Below are 18045 nucleotides of genomic sequence, written 5' to 3' on the forward strand. Positions count from 1 at the left end.
CGGTCTCATTTGGTTTCTGTGGGCCATGGGTATTGATATATGGACATCAGGACATTTTAAAAGAAGACAGCTAGCTCACTGTCCATCAGTCTTTGAGATACCAAGAGAGTATTTGATTCCAGCATTAGACTTTGGGAAATTACATATTCAGTTGTGAAACAAACAATTAAGATCCAACATAGCAAATAAGCGAGCAAGAACCTGAGTTCTGACTGCTACAAATTCAGTTTTCAGATACCAACAATCAGGATCATACAGTTCCCTTGTTGTTCTGACATATTCAGTCGAGCAACATGCATAGCCCAGTTTGCGTTTTTTATTAACAAAAATACATCAATTAGTAGTTCTGCTACGCCCATTTGCTTGAAGAAAAATAGACAAAAGGAAACTGAGATCTATAAATATTCAAAGCAGATTATGTAGATAGAAAACTGAGACTTATAAGGTACAAGAGACATGAATAAACAGTTTCTTTGTGCTTCCAGTCCAAATCACAAATGTATTGCAACCTCAACTAATACTTCACGTCAATACAATGAAAGATCAGTAATCATCCATGTCCTAATGAGTTAAAAAATTACCCCCAGGACAACAAAGAATGATTGTACTAAAGTGCAGCGTGCTAGTAGCAGAATTACCTGGGTTGTTCCAGCATGTCTTGATCATCACCACGGTCTCCAAGTGTTGGCTCCAGAATTACCTGGGTTGTTCCAGAATTATCTGCAATGTTAAAGGCATTCAAAATGAAACATTCAACGTGGAAAGTATTAAATGAAGTATGAGAAAAATAAATTAAAACATATTACCAGCAGCTCGAAGCCAATCCTCGAGGCACATCAGTGTCTCAACAGTACTCGGGGTCAAACTACTTCTTTGCTCGGTGATGATCCTTCCAGCATTGCTGAATGCAGCCTCCGCAGGCACGGTAGACGCGAACACCGCCAATATGTCCCGCGCTATAGCCGCAAGCACCGGATACTTTGGGGAGTGGATTTCCCACCACTTTAAGATATCCAACTTCTGTCGACGAGGAAACAAGTCTTCTTCAAGATATCGTTGTAGCTCATTTGAGTTGTGGGATCTTTTCAATCTCAAATGCTTATCCCAGTCATCAAGAGTGCCCTCGCCATCCTCCTCTGCAACCTCATCACCTTCATCAGAAGTGTTTCCAAATTCAGATGCATATTCAGCCAATAGGATCTTCATCGCACTATTCACGTGGGTAAGATATTTCTCGCGCCACCACCAAAAGCTGCGGTCAGTTGGAAGTCAATATGTTCATATCTGTACCTTGGATCAAATATCACCGGCAGACAACTTGTTAAGAATGACTCCTCAAAATATTTGATCCATTTTTTCTCCATCTCTTTCACCATGGCAACAATGGTAGGATTTTCACTTACGACTTCTTTCTCCATTATCTGCTTCACATTCCAGACCTCATAGAAGTACAGGTAAGAGGTGGGATATGTCCTACCCGAGATTTTCTTTGTGGTTGTGTTAAAAGCGCCCAAAAGATGGCAAATAGCTTCAGCCATCTCCCATTCACTAGCGGAAGGAGCAAATTTATAATCTTTGTCAGTTTCTTTCAAGGCTTCGAATGCTGCTCTGAACTGCAATGATGATTCAAGTATTAGGTACGTTGAATTCCATCGGGTAGGCACATCTAGCGAAGGATGGTTTTTACAAGCAAGTCTCACCCGCGCAATCATCGCATCGAATTTCTCCATTCCGCCTTGCAAACTCTTGACATACTGCACTGATTCTATCAAAAGTGACGCCATTCCCCGATTAAACCAGGCTTTGATCACCTTTCCCCGATTAAACTCATGCACATGCATGCATGTGGCCTCCACGCATACAACGCCCAAGACCCAAGATTCCGAGAGAGATGGGCGCAGCTGAGCAAACCTGCTAAGCATGGAGCTGAGTGAAACCTTCCAGCCATGTCAGTCAACATGATAGCAATTTCCCGGGAAAAAATAATGGAAAAGCGTGTCGCATGCGGGCAGGCGGCCGGCAGAAGAGCCAAGTTTACGTATACAGACAATGGTGAAGATACACGCGAGAGCTTTTGCCGCACACCCACATTTGTGACTTTTCCTCGTACCGCTGAACTCACTTGTCTTAAGCTCTGTAACATACACTCCTTTTTATATTAAGCTGATAAGCTCACTTCCTATGTGTGCCATAGGAACACAGCTAATTAAGCTTTGAGACTGCATCAACAGCCGACCTGACACGTCAGTGTACGCGAAAGCCAAACACAGCCGTTACAGACCGACCGACCCAGTGGCGTGTGGTAAGAAAAACAAAAGAGAAAACAAAGGAATAGTCGGCCTCAGTGGTGTGCTTGTTTTTTTTTTGAAAGAATAACCCCGGCTCTGCATTGATCGAACGATACACACAACCATCTTTATTAAATTATTCAATAGCGATAATAAAATAAATACAACGATCAATTTAAAATCACCTTTCTGGCGACCTATGTCGCGGGCCTACATGCTTGACAATGTGTCTTGACCGCACCAACACACATCATCTAATCCGGTGGCATTACGAAGTCGCGCCGCTGCCAATCGAGAGCACTAACCGGTCTAGCAGACCCACTGCATGCATCGTATGTGCGCGCTGCAAGATCCTGCGCCGCCACTTTCCGATGTCTCATCTTCTGGAGGGATCATCACATTGACCTTACCAGGCTCAATTCTCGTCAACGTCACCAAAACGCCAGATAGCGCCACCAGCCTGCGCACGTCCATCAATTCGCGTCCAACGCCGAGACTCCACTCCGTCACGCCGCCAAGACCCGCCGTCTTCGATGAGGCTGATGCAACACCGCTCCACCTCATGGCCCCTCGAGTAAGAATCTGCTCCAAAATAATGCCCCTAGAGGAAGAATGACACTAGAGTCATCGTCATCATCCGATCCGGAAGACCCAGATCTAGAGTTTCCCCGAAAAAAGGGGCACGCCATTTGCACCTGCCAACGAACCCAAATGGTCCCCACCATCACAAAGTTCTCACGGCAACGCCTTCCACGAATGTCATTTCGTGCTCAAATTTGAAGCATCAATGTTTTTTTGCCACGATTTCCACGGATGTCATTTTGTGCTCAAATCTGTTAAGCATATGATTGTGCATGATGGTGCCCTGGTGTCGGTGAAAACCGGCAGACCTCGGGGTAGGGGGTCCCGAGTTGTGGATCTCGGACATATGGTAACAGGAACAAGGGGGACAATATTTACCTAGGTTCGGGCCCTCTTGATGGAGGTAAAACCCTATGTCCTGCTCTTGTTTATATTATAGAAGATGTAGCAAGTACAGAGTTGATCTACCTCGAGATCGTAAGATGGGTTCTAACTCTAGGGCTAGGTGAATGCGATTGTGTTCAAGTCCCCTCTACGGGCTAAACCCATTGTCTTATATACACGCCAGGTAGGGCACCTAGGGTTACAAGGTCGGTAACTTGGCGTGGAGGCGGCATGAGAAGTCTTGGAGTATACGTCAAGTCTTCGACAGATGCAGTCTTGATCTTGCTCCCAGCGTGCAGCTTCCGGGGTCCACCTTGGGGAGAATGTGGGCCTACTAGCCTAGCACGAAGAATATGGCCCGACTAGGTTAGCACCCTCTCTAGTCTAGGACACCCATTAGTTGGGCTCCCCTGCATGGTTTCGCTAAAGCCTTTGTCGCAGGGCAGAAGCCAGCCATGAGCCGCGAGCACCCATACCGCACGAGGAGAACACTGAGGATGTCCTTTACTCCCATTGCATCGCACGGGCATATGTACCAGGATCATCTTTTATTTTAGAAAGGCGGAATCAGTATGAATGGCTGGAGGAAAAATACGTTCTTAGGACATCTCCAAGGTGGACCTGCAAACTGCCCCCATCCGTCCGGACCGCGCTGTCCGGACCGCCGAAGTCATCCAACGCAGGCCTATACTGGTACGCGGGGCGGTCCGGACGCGTTTTCTCTCACAAACCGGAGACAAACGTGGGGGGGGGCTTTGCGGGAGTCCAGACACCAGACACGTAGGACTCCGACACCCCCAGGCCACCCAAACCCTTCCCGGACCCTGCGCCTCCATCCTCCCCATTTTCTATTCTTCCTTCTTCTCTCTTGCCTTCGCCGCCGCTCCACCACACCGCTACTCGAACTCTACGTCTCTGTCACCTCCAGCGCTACAGCAAGGCTCCACCCCGCTTCTCCTCCGTTGTCGTTCAACCCCTGTCCTCCGACTACCCCACCAGGTACCATCCGCTACTGCTATACTCATCATGCCCGGCAACTGTTCGATGAATCGCTGAAGCTAAAAACAATTTTCCCTTCTTCTTTCTAGCAATCGATTCCGATTCGGAGTACATATACGAGCAGTATGTTGAGTCGTCTGATAGCTCATCAGACGAGGAGGACTGATGAGATGGCGATGATGCATGGTCATCGAGTGCTCGAACAAGGGTCATTGAGTGCTCAACCACAGCAGGGCGTGCGACCATTTGACACTGATGGCCGACTACTTTGCCTCCGATGCACTCTTCGCTGACCATTTTCGTCGGTGTTTCTGATGCGCAAGACTGTCTCCGATCATTTGTACCATGGCGTTCGGTCCTATGATGACTACTTCATCCTGAAGAAGAACGTCGTGGGAACGATTGGGTTCTCTGGTTACCAGAAGTGCACGTCCGCACTACGGATGCTTGCATATGGCACAACCGCTGATTTGAGAACACTAGTAAATGTGCACGTGCAATGCACATTAATATTTAGGCAATATATTAATAGCACGCGGATATTAGGTATGCTATTATTTGTGTGTTAATTATGTGATTAGTGCAATATTTGGTATGATATTAATTGCATGTTAAACACGTTGAGCGCTCGCCATTGGAGTAGTCTAGATCGTTGGATTGACTTAGTTTGATGGCCGAGATCAGTTGGATCTGCCCTTTTGAATCTTTTTATATTGGTATAGATGGGTGATCCTATCCGACTTTCAGACCAGAATCCGGTCACATTTGAATAGTTTATTTAAATGCACCAAAAAATTCGGTACCGACCAACTCACGAGTAGCTGAAGGAAGATCTGATCGAGCATCAGTGGACTGTTAAAGGGGGAAATAATGTTTCGATGTAATATTTCAACTTTTTTAAATTTGAAATACTGCTGCGTGCGGCTATTTGATCGTGCGGACATAATAAAAATGAGGAAGGCCAGATGTATACGGCTATGGTTGGATGGCGGCCTCCCGTATCCGTGACGGATGTGGAATAAAATTTATGGGTTGCAGTTGGAGATGCGCTTAGATTCAACCTGCGATGAACATTATTTTTGAATGGGCGGAGACGACCGATAGCACCCCCCAACAAGGCAACAACTTTCAGCGGGCAGTGGGGTACTAAGGGCCTGTTCGGCGCCCCTCCACCCCACACTCTCGCTCCCGGAGCTGTTGGAGAGCTAAGTTAAAAATCCGAAAGCGGGTGAATAGGTGCTCCGCAGATCCTCAAATTTGGCGGAGCCAATGGATTACCGAAGAGCTCCTAAGATACTGCCGCTCTTTTTTTTAGGCAAAATTTACTTTTTTGTAGACAATTTAGGCAAATTTACCAGTGTTCCTGTGCTAATGGCTGGGAGTAATTAACTCAATTAGCCCATGCGTGATCAACAACGCGCAGTGCCAAAGAAGCCCAGCCCATGTAACTTTATGGCTTCGCGCGGTTCTTTTGCCGTGCAATCGATCAGATCTACCGTTGCGTGCGTATCGCTGCTATACGGGGATCTAGTCTAGGTCTAGGTCGCATCCCGTGGCCGTCTGCCGTCTATCGCCACGCCACGCCGCCGTCCTCAACAACATACCGATACCAGTAGCACACTGCCAGAGGCTGGGAGGACTAATTTCGACCTGGCCACTCAACGGCGGCCTCTTTTCGCCGTCCCCGACTTTCCGCACGCACATGAAGTGAACTCTCCGGCAAGATCATTTCTTAAGGTACATACATACAGCTAATCTACTTCTCTTTGATGCATCAATTTCTAATAGTAGTTCTTAATTACATATACTGAGATGAGATATATATCTAATTTGCCTGTTGCTTCTGTTTCGCCATACTCTACTTATCTAGTTTAACCTTGAGAGGAAATAAGAATAGAGCAGATTATTAAGTCTTATAATCTTATTGCGGGTAATTTCTGCAAGGCTAAATTTAAACATACAGTCTGCAACATTAGTCTATGCGACTTACATAATTTAGAAAATGTATACTCTGTCCGTTTCTAAATATAGGTTTATTTAGAGATCTAATATGAAAAAAGACTTATATTTAGAAACGGAGGAAGTATTTTATTGAAAAATGTATATTGCTATGTGAGTGTAAGACATATTGCTATGTGAGTGTAAGACTTGATCCTTTCTCGCCATTAAATCCTGGCTCCGCCCCTGGATGCATGCAGAGTGGGTGGCCTTCTCAGATTAACGCGTAACTGCACATTAGCACATACACACCTGGTGTTACTTTGTTACTTTCTCTATTCCTAAATACAAGTTCTTTTAGAGACTCCAATACAAATAAATATGAATATATGTAGATATATTTTAAAGTGTAGATTCATGTTTCGTATGTGTTGAACGTGACATATCTTATATTTCTAGTCTTATCTTCTCTAGCCTTATATAGCTAACTCCTAGAGATATGGTAGGATTAGTTACCTTGTCACGCAAAACATCTTGTGTATATAATGTAACCTATTCCATGGAATACAATGAGTTGCACCAAATATCCCCTCTACATGGTATCAGTTTTACCGCGATCTTCTGTCGCTTCCGCACCCCTAAGCCGCCGCGCCTACCCCTAGTCGCCGCCGCGCCAACTCCTAAACCCTACCGCCGCCATCGTCGCTACTCCCCCCTAGCCACCGCCGCCGCCTCCTCCTTCCCACACCTCAAGCCGCCGCCGTCGCCACATCTCCCGTAGCCGCCGCCGCCGCTTCTCTTCTTCCCCCTGCCCTCACCACCTCTCTCCCGAAACCCTCAGGGCCGCCGCCGCTACCCTCTTCCCTCTGTAGCCGCCGTCGCCTTCTCCCTCCTCCTCTCACCACCACCCAAAACCCTAACCACCCGCCGTCTCCATGGCCAAGGCTGACGCATCCGACGCCGGTTCCTTTTCCGGTGCCATGTTCACCTCCGATCGCCTCAACGAGATTCACATCAAGGACCACGTACCTGTCATCCTCGACCTCGACTCGCCGTCCTACAATGCATGGCGCACGTACTTCGCGCTGCTGTTCCGCTCTTACCGTCTCATCGAGCATGTTGACGGGAGCGTTGACATCCGCGACATGAAGGACGACGACGAGTGGCTCGCTGTGAGCGCCTGCATCGTCAAGTGGCTCTTCCTCACCATCTCCGGCAGCCTCTTCAACATGGTGAACGCCCGCGATCCGTCCGCGTATGCTATGTGGACGCGCCTGTGTGATCTCTTCCTCGACAATCAACCGCAGCGCCGCGTCTTTCTTTAAGGGGGGTTCTTCACTATGCAGCAAAACGATCTTTCGATCGATGAGTACTGCACGCGGCTGAAGGTTCTCGCCGATGAGCTACGCGACGTCGGCATGACCATCGATAACTCGGTCCTCCTCACCAACCTCCTCCGCGGCCTCCACCCCGACCTTGGCCAGTCCGCCGCCAACCTCTCCCTCATCACGCCGACGTACGCGAAGGCGGTCACATATCTTCGCATGGAGGAAAAGCGTCTCCGTCACACCGCTCGACAGGCGACCCACGCGGCTCTCCACGTCGGCCTCGCCGCCGGCCACGGCTCTTCCCCAACCCAGCCGGGGCCGCGCGCTCCCGCTCCTGCCCCGCCACCCGCGCCTGCGCCCTCCGGCGGCCGCAAGCAGAAGGGTCGCGGGGGCCGGGGCCGCAACTCCAACACGATGCCGCGCCCCCCTGCGCCCGCGGCGGCTGCACCTCCCCCGCCTTGGCTCTCGGGGTATAACCCATGGACGGGAGTAGTGCACGCCTACTCCATGCCCGTCCCCCGCCCACCAGCTCCGGGCATTCTCGGGCCACGGCCGAGCTGTTGGGAATCATAGCATAATTTAAAATTTTCCTACGCTCACCAAGATGCATCTATGGAGTCTACTAGCAACGAGGGGAAAGGAGTGCATCTACATACCCTTGTAGATCGCGAGCGGAAGCGTTCCAATGAACGTGGATGACGGAGTCGTACTCGCCGTGATCCAAATCACCGATGACCGAGTGCCGAACGGACGGCACCTCCGCGTTCAACACACGTACGGTGCAGCGACGTCTCCTCCTTCTTGATCCAGCAAGGGGGAAGGAGAGGTTGATGGAGATCCAGCAGCACGACGGCGTGGTGGTGGATGTAGCGGGTCTCCGGCAGGGCTTCGCCGAGCTTCTGCGAGAGAGAGAGAGAGGTGTTGCAGGGGAGGAGGGAGGCGCCCAAGGCTGTAGGTTGCTGCCCTCCCTCCCCCCCCTTATATAGGCCCCCTGGGGGGGGCGCCGGCCCTAGAGATGGGATCTCATGGGGGGCGGCGGCCAAAGGGGGGGAAGGGGTGCCTTGCCCCCCAAGGCAAGTGGGAAGCCCCCCCACCCTAGGGTTCCCAACCCTAGGCGCATGGGGGGAGGCCCATGGGGGGGCGCCCAGCCCACTAGGGGCTGGTTCCCTTCCCACTTCAGCCCACGGGGCCCTCCGGGATAGGTGGCCCCACCCGGTGGACCCCCGGGACCCTTCCGGTGGTCCCGGTACAATACCGGTAACCCCCGAAACTTTCCCGGTGGCCGAAACTTGACTTCCTATATATAATTCTTCACCTCTGGACCATTCCGGAACCTCTCGTGACGTCCGGGATCTCATCCGGGACTCCGAACAACTTTCGGGTTTCCGCATACACATATCTCTACAACCCTAGCGTCACCGAACCTTAAGTGTGTAGACCCTACGGGTTCGGGAGACATGCAGACATGACCGAGACGCCTCTCCGGTCAATAACCAACAGCGGGATCTGGATACCCATGTTGGCTCCCACATGTTCCACGATGATCTCATCGGATGAACCACGGTGTCGAGGATTCAATCAATCCCGTATGCAATTCCCTTTGTCAATCGGTATGTTACTTGCCCGAGATTCGATCGTCGGTATCCCAATACCTTGTTCAATCTCGTTACCGGCAAGTCTCTTTACTCGTACCGCAATGCATGATCCCGTGACTAACGCCTTAGTCACCTTAGTCACATTGAGCTCATTATGATGATGCATTACCGAGTGGGCCCAGAGATACCTCTCCGTCACACGGAGTGACAAATCCCAGTCTCGATCCGTGCCAACCCAACAGACACTTTCGGAGATACCCGTAGTGCACCTTTATAGTCACCCAGTTACGTTGTGACGTTTGGCACACCCAAAGCACTCCTACGGTATCCGGGAGTTGCACGATCTCATGGTCTAAGGAAAAGATACTTGACATTGGAAAAGCTCTAGCAAACAAAACTACACGATCTTTTATGCTATGCTTAGGATTGGGTCTTGTCCATCACATCATTCTCCTAATGATGTGATCCCGTTATCAATGACATCCAATGTCCATAGTCAGGAAACCATGACTATCTGTTGATCAACGAGCTAGTCAACTAGAGGCTTACTAGGGACACGTTGTGGTCTATGTATTCACACATGTATTACGATTTCCGGACAATACAATTATAGCGTGAATAATAGACAATTACCATGAACAAAGAAATATAATAATAACCATTTATTATTGCCTCTAGGGCATATTTCCAACAGTCTCCCACTTGCACTAGAGTCAATAATCTAGTTACATTGTGATGAATCGAACACCCATTGCGTCCTGGTGTTGATCATGTTTTGCCCTAGGGAGAGGTTTAGTCAACGGATCTGCTACATTCAGGTCCGTATGTACTTTACAAATATCTATGTCTCCATTTTGAACACTTTCACGAATGGAGTTGAAGTGACGCTTGATATGCCTGGTCTTCCTGTGAAACCTGGGCTCCTTCGCAAGGGCAATAGCTCCAGTGTTGTCACTGAAGAGAGTCATCGGGCCCGACGCATTGGGAATCACCCCTAGGTCGGTAATGAACTCCTTCATCCAGACTGCTTCCTATGCTGCCTCCGAGGCTGCCATGTACTCCGCTTCACATGTAGATCCCGCCACGACGCTTTGCTTGCAACTGCACCAGCTTACTGCTCCTCCATTCAAAATATACACGTATCCGGTTTGTGACTTCGAGTCATCCAGATCTGTGTCGAAGCTAGCGTCGACGTAACCCTTTACGACGAGCTCTTCGTCACCTCCATAAACGAGAAACATATCCTTAGTCCTCTTCAGGTACTTCAGGATATTCTTGACCGCTGTCCAGTGTTCCATGCCGGGATTACTTTGGTACCTTCCTACCAAACTTACGGCAAGGTTTACATCAGGTCTGGTACACAGCATGGCATACATAATACACCCTATGGACGAGGCATAGGGGATGACACTCATCTTTTCTATATCTTCTGCCGTGGTCGGGCATTGAGCCGTGCTCAATTGCACACCTTGCAATACAGGCAAGAACCCCTTCTTGGACTGATCCATACTGAACTTCTTCAATATCTTGTCAAGGTATGTACTTTGTGAAAGACCAATGAGGCGTCTTGATCTATCTCTATAGATCTTGATGCCTAATATATAAGCAGCTTCTCCAAGGTCCTTCATTGAAAAACACTTATTCAAATAGGCCTTTATACTTTCCAAGAATTCTATATCATTTCCCATCAATAGTATGTCATCCACATATAATATGAGAAATGCTACAGAGCTCCCACTCACTTTCTTGTTAACACAGGCTTCTCCATAAGTCTGTGTAAACCCAAACGCTTTGATCATCTCATCAAAGCGAATGTTCCAACTCCGAGATGCTTGCACCAGCCCATAGATTGAGCGCTGGAGCTTGCATACTTTGTTAGCATTCTTAGGATCGACAAAACCTTCCGGCTGCATCATATACAACTCTTCCTTAAGGAAGCCATTAAGGAACGCCATTTTGACGTCCATCTGCCATATCTCATAATCATAGTATGCGGCAATTGCTAACATGATTCGGACGGACTTCAGCTTCGCTACGGGTGAGAAAGTCTCATCGTAGTCAACCCCTTGAACTTGTCGATAACCCTTAGCAACAAGTCGAGCTTTGTAGATGGTCACATTACCATCTGCGTCCGTCTTCTTCTTAAAGATCCATTTGTTTTCTATGGCTCGCTGCTCATCGGGCAAGTCAGTCAAAGTCCATACTTTGTTTTCAGACATGGATTCTATCTCGGATTTCATGGCTTTTAGCCATTTGTCGGAATCCGGGCCCGCCATCGCTTCTTCATAGTTCGAAGGTTCACCGTTGTCTAACAACATGATTTTCAGGACAGGGTTGCCGTACCACTCTGGTGCGGAACGTGTCCTTGTGGACCTACGAAGTTCAGTAACTTGATCTGAAGCTTCATGATCATCATCATTAACTTCCTCCCCAGTCGGTGTAGGCACCATAGGAACATTTTCCCGCGCTGCGCTACTTTCCGGTTCGGAAGGGGTGACTATCACCTCATCAAGTTCCACTTTCCTCCCACTCAATTCTTTCGAGAGAAACTCCTTCTCTAGAAAGGACCCGTTCTTGGCAACGAAGATCTTGCCTTCGGATCTGAGGTAGAAGGTATACCCAATAGTTTCCTTAGGGTATCCTATGAAGACGCATTTTTCCGACTTGGGTTCGAGCTTTTCAGGTTGAAGTTTCTTGACATAAGCATCGCATCCCCAAACTTTTAGAAACGACAGCTTAGGTTTCTTCCCAAACCATAATTCATACGGTGTCGTCTCAACGGATTTCGACGGAGCCCTATTTAAAGTGAATGCGGCAGTCTCTAAAGCATAACCCCAAAATGAGAGCGGTAAATCGGCAAGAGACATCATAGATCGCACCATATCCAATAGAGTGTGATTACGACGTTCGGACACACCATTTCTCTAAGGTGTTCCAGGCGGCGTGAGTTGTGAAACTGTTCCACATTTCCTTAAGTGTGTACCAAATTCGTGACTTAAATATTCTCCACCACGATCTGATCGTAAGAATTTTATTTTTCTTTCACGTTGATTCTCAACTTCACTCTGAAATTCCTTGAACTTTTCAAATGTTTCAGACTTGTGTTTCATTAGGTAGACATACCCATATCTACTTAAATCATCAGTGAGAGTGAGAACATAACGATATCCTCTGCGAGCCTCAACACTCATTGGACCACACACATCGGTATGTATGATTTCCAATAAGTTGGTTGCTCGCTCCATTGTTCCGGAGAACGGAGTCTTGGTCATCTTACCCATGAGGCATGGTTCGCACGTGTCAAATGATTCGTAATCAAGAGACTCCAAAAGTCCATCTGCATGGAGCTTCTTCATGCGCTTGACACCAATGTGACCAAGGCGGCAGTGCCACAAGTATGTGGGACCATCGTTATCAACTTTACATCTTTTGGTGTTCACACTATGAACATGTGTAACATCACGTTCGAGATTCATCAAAAATAAACCATTGACCAGCGGGGCATGACCATAAAACATATCTCTCAAATAAATAGAACAACCATTATTCTCGGATTTAAATGAGTAGCCATCTCGAATTAAACGAGATCCAGATACAATGTTCATGCTCAAAGCTGGCACTAAATAACAATTATTGAGGTTTAAAACTAATCCCGTGGGTAGATGCAGAGGTAGCGTGCCGACGGCGATCACATCGACCTTGGAACCATTCCCGACGCGCATCGTCACCTCGTCCTTCGCCAGTCTCCGTTTATTCCGTAGTTCCTGTTTTGAGTTACAAATATGAGCAACCGCACCGGTATCAAATACCCAGGAGCTACTACAAGTACTGGTAAGGTACACATCAGTTACATGTATATCACATATACCTTTGGTGTTGCCGGCCTTCTTCTTGTCCGCTAAGTATTTGGGGCAGTTCCGCTTCCAGTGACCACTTCCCTTGCAATAAAAGCACTCAGTCTCGGGCTTGGGTCCATACTTTGACTTCTTCCCAGTAACTGGTTTACCGGGCGCGGCAACTCCCTTGCCGTCCTTCTTGAAGTTCTTCTTACCCTTGCCCTTCTTGAACTTAGTGGTTTTATTCACCATCAACACTTGATGTTCTTTTCTGATCTCCCCTTCCGCTGATTTCAGCATTGAATATACCTCGGGAATGGTCTTTTCCATCCCCTGCATATTGTAGTTCATCACAAAGCTCTTGTAGCTTGGTGGAAGCGACTGGAGGATTCTGTCAATGACCGCGTCATCCGGGAGAATAACTCCCAGCTGAGACAAGCGGTTGTGCAACCCAGACATTCTGAGTATGTGCTCACTAACATAACTGTTCTCCTCCATTTTACAGCTGAAGAACTTGTCGGAGACATCATATCTCTCGACCCGGGCATGAGCTTGAAAAACTAATTTCAGCTCCTCGAACATCTCATATGCTCCATGTTTCTCAAAACGCTTTTGGAGACCCGGTTCTAGGCTGTAAAGCATGCCGCACTGAACGAGGGAGTAATCATCAGCATGTGATTGCCAAGCGTTCATAACGTCTTGGTTCTGTGAGATTGGTGCATCACCTAGCGGTGCTTCTAAGACATAATCTTTCTTGGGTACTATGAGGATGAGCCTCAGGTTCCGGACCCAGTCCGTATAGTTGCTGCCATCATCTTTCAGCTTGGTTTTCTCTAGGAACGCGTTGAAATTGAGGACAACGTTGGCCATTAGATCTACAAGACATAGTGTAAAGATTTTAGACTAAGTTCATGATAATTAAGTCCATCTAATCAAATTATTTAATGAACTCCCACTCAGATAGACATCCCTCTAGTCATCTAAGTGAAACATGATCCGAGTTTAACTAGGCCGTGTCCGATCATCACGTGAGACGGACTAGTCAAGATCGGTGAACATCTCCATGTTGATCGTATCTTCTATACGACTCATGCTCGACCTTTCGGTCCTCCGTGTTCCGAGGCCATGTCTGTACATGCTAGGCTCGTCAAGTCAACCTAAGTGTATTGCGTGTGTTCCGAGGCCATGTCTGTACATGCTAGGCTCGTCAACACCCGTTGTATTCGAACGTTAGAATCTATCACACCCGATCATCACGTGGTGCTTCGAAACAACGAACCTTCGCAACGGTGCACAGTTAGGGTGAACACTTTCTTGAAATTATTATAAGGGATCATCTTACTTACTACCGTCGTTCTAAGCAAATAAGATGCAAAAACATGATAAACATCACATGCAATCAAATAGTGACATGATATGGCCAATATCATCATGCTCCTTTGATCTCCATCTTCGGGGCACCATGATCATCTTCGTCACCGGCATGACACCATGATCTCCATCATCATGATCTCCATCATTGTGTCTTCATGAAGTCGTCACGCCAACGATTACTTCTACTTCTATGGCTAACGCGTTCAGCAACAAAGTAAAGTAAATTACATGGCGTTATTCAATGACACGCAGGTCATACAAAATAATAAAGACAACTCCTATGGCTCCTGCCGGTTGTCATACTCATCGACATGCAAGTCGTGATTCCTATTACAAGAATATGATCAATCTCATACATCACATATATCATTCATCACATCTTCTGGCCATATCACATCACATAACACTTGCTGCAAAAACAAGTTAGACGTCCTCTAATTGTTGTTGCAAGTTTTTACGTGGTTTGTAGGTTTCTAGCAAGAATGTTTTCTTACCTACGTATGACCACAACGTGATTTGCCAATTTCTATTTACCCTTCATAAGGACCCTTTTCATCGAATCCGTTCCGACTAAAGTAGGAGAGACAGACACCCGCTAGCCACCTTATGCATCTAGTGCATGTCAATCGGTGGAACCTGTCTCACGTAAGCGTACGTGTAAGGTCGGTCCGGGCCGCTTCATCCTACAATGCCGCCGAAACAAGAAAAGACTAGTAGCGGCAAGAAGAATTGGCAAACTCAACGCCCACAACTGCTTTGTGTTCTACTCGTGCATAGTAACTACGCATAGGCCTGGCTCTGATACCACTGTTGGGAATCGTAGCATAATTTAAAATTTTCCTACGCTCACCAAGATGCATCTATGGAGTCTACTAGCAACGAGGGAAAAGGAGTGCATCTACATACCCTTGTAGATCGCAAGCGGAAGCGTTCCAATGAACGTGGATGACGGAATCGTACTCGCCGTGATCCAAATCACCGATGACCGAGTGCCGAACGGACGGCACCTCCGCGTTCAACACACGTACGGTGCAGCGACGTCTCCTCCTTCTTAATCCAGCAAGGGGGAAGGAGAGGTTGATGGAGATCCAGCAGCACGACGGCGTGGTGGTGGATGTAGCGGGTCTCCGGCAGGGCTTCACCGAGCTTCTGCGAGAGAGAGAGAGGTGTTGCAGGGGAGGAGGGAGGCGCCCAAGGCTGTAGGTTGCTGCCCTCCCTCCCCCCCTTATATAGGCCCCCTGGGGGGGTGCCGGCCCTAGAGATGGGATCTCATGGGGGGCGGCGGCCAAAGGGGGGGAAGGGGTGCCTTGCCCCCCAAGGCAAGTGGGAAGCCCCCCCACCCTAGGGTTCCCAACCCTAGCCGCATGGGGGGAGGCCCATGGGGGGCGCCCAGCCCACTAGGGGCTGGTTCCCTTCCCACTTCAGCCCACGGGGCCCTTCGGGATAGGTGGCCCCACCCGGTGGACCCCCGGGACCCTTCCGGTGGTCCCGGTACAATACCGGTAACCCCCGAAACTTTCCCGGTGGCCGAAACTTGACTTCCTATATATAATTCTTCACCTCCGGACCATTCCGGAACCTCTCGTGACGTCCGGGATCTCATCCGGGACTCCGAACAACTTTCGGATTTCCGCATACACATATCTCTACAACCCTAGCGTCACCGAATCTTAAGTGTGTAGACCCTACGGGTTCGGGAGACATGCAGACATGACCGAGACGCCTCTCCGGTCAATAACCAACAACGGGATCTGGATACCCATGTTGGCTCCCACATGTTCCACGATGATCTCATCGGATGAACCACGGTGTCGAGGATTCAATCAATCCCGTATGCAATTCCCTTTGTCAATCGGTATGTTACTTGCCCGAGATTCGATCGTCGGTATCCCAATACCTTGTTCAATCTCGTTACCGGCAAGTCTCTTTACTCGTACCGCAATGCATGATCCCGTGACTAACGCCTTAGTCACATTGAGCTCATTATGATGATGCATTACCGAGTGGGCCCATAGATACCTCTCCGTCACACGGAGTGACAAATCCCAGTCTCGATCCGTGCCAACCCAACAGACACTTTCGGAGATACCCGTAGTGCACCTTTATAGTCACCCAGTTACGTTGTGACGTTTGGCACACCCAAAGCACTCCTACGGTATCCGGGAGTTGCACGATCTCATGGTCTAAGGAAAAGATACTTGACATTGGAAAAGCTCTAGCAAACGAAACTACACGATCTTTTATGCTATGCTTAGGATTGGGTCTTGTCCATCACAACATTCTCCTAATGATGTGATCCCGTTATCAATGACATCCAATGTCCATAGTCAGGAAACCATGACTATCTGTTGATCAACGAGCTAGTCAACTAGAGGCTTACTAGGGACACGTTGTGGTCTATGTATTCACACATGTATTACGATTTCCGGACAATACAATTATAGCATGAATAATAGACAATTACCATGAACAAAGAAATATAATAATAACCATTTATTATTGCCTCTAGGGCATATTTCCAACACGAGCACCCCTCAGGCGCTGCTGACCGCACCGGTCCCTGTCGCGTATGGCACCGCCGCGGCCAACGGTGGCCCGTCGGCCTATGGTGGTCCCTCGGCGTACGGCGGTGCGCCGGGCTATGGTGCATATGGTGGCGCCCCTCCGGTTTATGACCCGGCGCTTCTCTCCGCCCTTCATGCTACCCCCTCGCCGAGCGCCTACAACGGAGGCGGCGATTGGTACATGGACACCGGTGCCGCTGCTCACATGGCCTCCAACCCCGGTATCTTATCTCGTGTCGCTCCCTATCCCTTCTCCTCCCGCATCATGGTTGGTGATGGCAGCTCTCTTCCCATCACCCATCATGGTTCATCCTCCCTTCCGTTACCCTCTTCTTCTTTGACTCTCAATAATGTGCTCGTTTCACCATCCTTAATTAAAAATCTTTGTTCTGTTCGTACTCTTACTCGTGAAAATCCTGTCACTGTTGAGTTTGACGCTCTCGGTTTTTCTGTTAAGGATGCTCGCTCCCGGAGGGTTCTGCACCGATGTGACTCTCCCGATGATCTCTACCCATGCGGTGCTTCTACACGCAGTGGCCCGGTTGCTCTCCATGCTGACGTCTCGCTTTGGCACGCTCGTCTCGGTCATTCCGGCGCCGACGCTCTTCATAAAATTTTGAGCACTTTTCCCTTTTTATGTAATAAATCAGTGGCTCATACTTGTCATGCTTGCCGCATAGGAAAACAAGTTCGTCTATCGTTTTCTTCATCTTCATCAATTGCTACTTTTCCCTTTGATATTATTCATTGTGATGTTTGGACATCCCCAGTGCCTAGCAATTTGGGTTTATCATATTACCTTGTGATTTTAGATGATTTTTCACACTTCACTTGGACTTTTTCGTTACGCCGCAAATCCGATGTCGCCTCCACCCTCCACTCATTTTATGCCTATGTCAACACCCATTTTCATCGCACCATTGCTCATCTTCAAACCGATAACGGAAAAGAATTTGATAACCTCAGTATGTAGTTCTTTATTGAAATCTCTAATAAGATTTATATTTAGAAACGGAGGGAGTACTTAGTGGCAGAGGAGCGCTGCCTCGACTGTAGCCACTGTTTTGCACTATGGCTACTGTTGCTACAAGGGTCTGCCTGAGGCGCACGCTAATCCTGGCCCCGCTACTGCTTAGTGCCATGTTTGATGAACAGGT

At 48.4% G+C, this 18045-nt stretch overlaps 1 protein-coding gene across 1 annotated transcript; it reads left to right on the top strand.

The window, feature by feature from the left end:
- Nucleotides 1-7126: 7126 nt before the first annotated feature.
- Nucleotides 7127-7516, top strand: LOC109786084 (uncharacterized). Its single transcript, XM_020344664.1, has one exon. It carries the CDS (start codon nt 7127-7129, stop codon nt 7514-7516), a length of 390 nt encoding a protein of 129 aa, XP_020200253.1.
- The last annotated feature ends 10529 nt before the right edge of the window (nt 7517-18045 follow it).

This window comes from Aegilops tauschii, chromosome 5 (genome assembly GCF_002575655.3).
Source record: "Aegilops tauschii subsp. strangulata cultivar AL8/78 chromosome 5, Aet v6.0, whole genome shotgun sequence".
NCBI lineage: Eukaryota > Viridiplantae > Streptophyta > Magnoliopsida > Poales > Poaceae > Aegilops > Aegilops tauschii.

Excerpts from the sequence above, each read along its gene's own strand:
- LOC109786084 (XM_020344664.1), top strand. The coding sequence starts at position 7,127 with ATGGCCAAGGCTGACGCATCCGACGCCGGTTCCTTTTCCGGTGCCATG.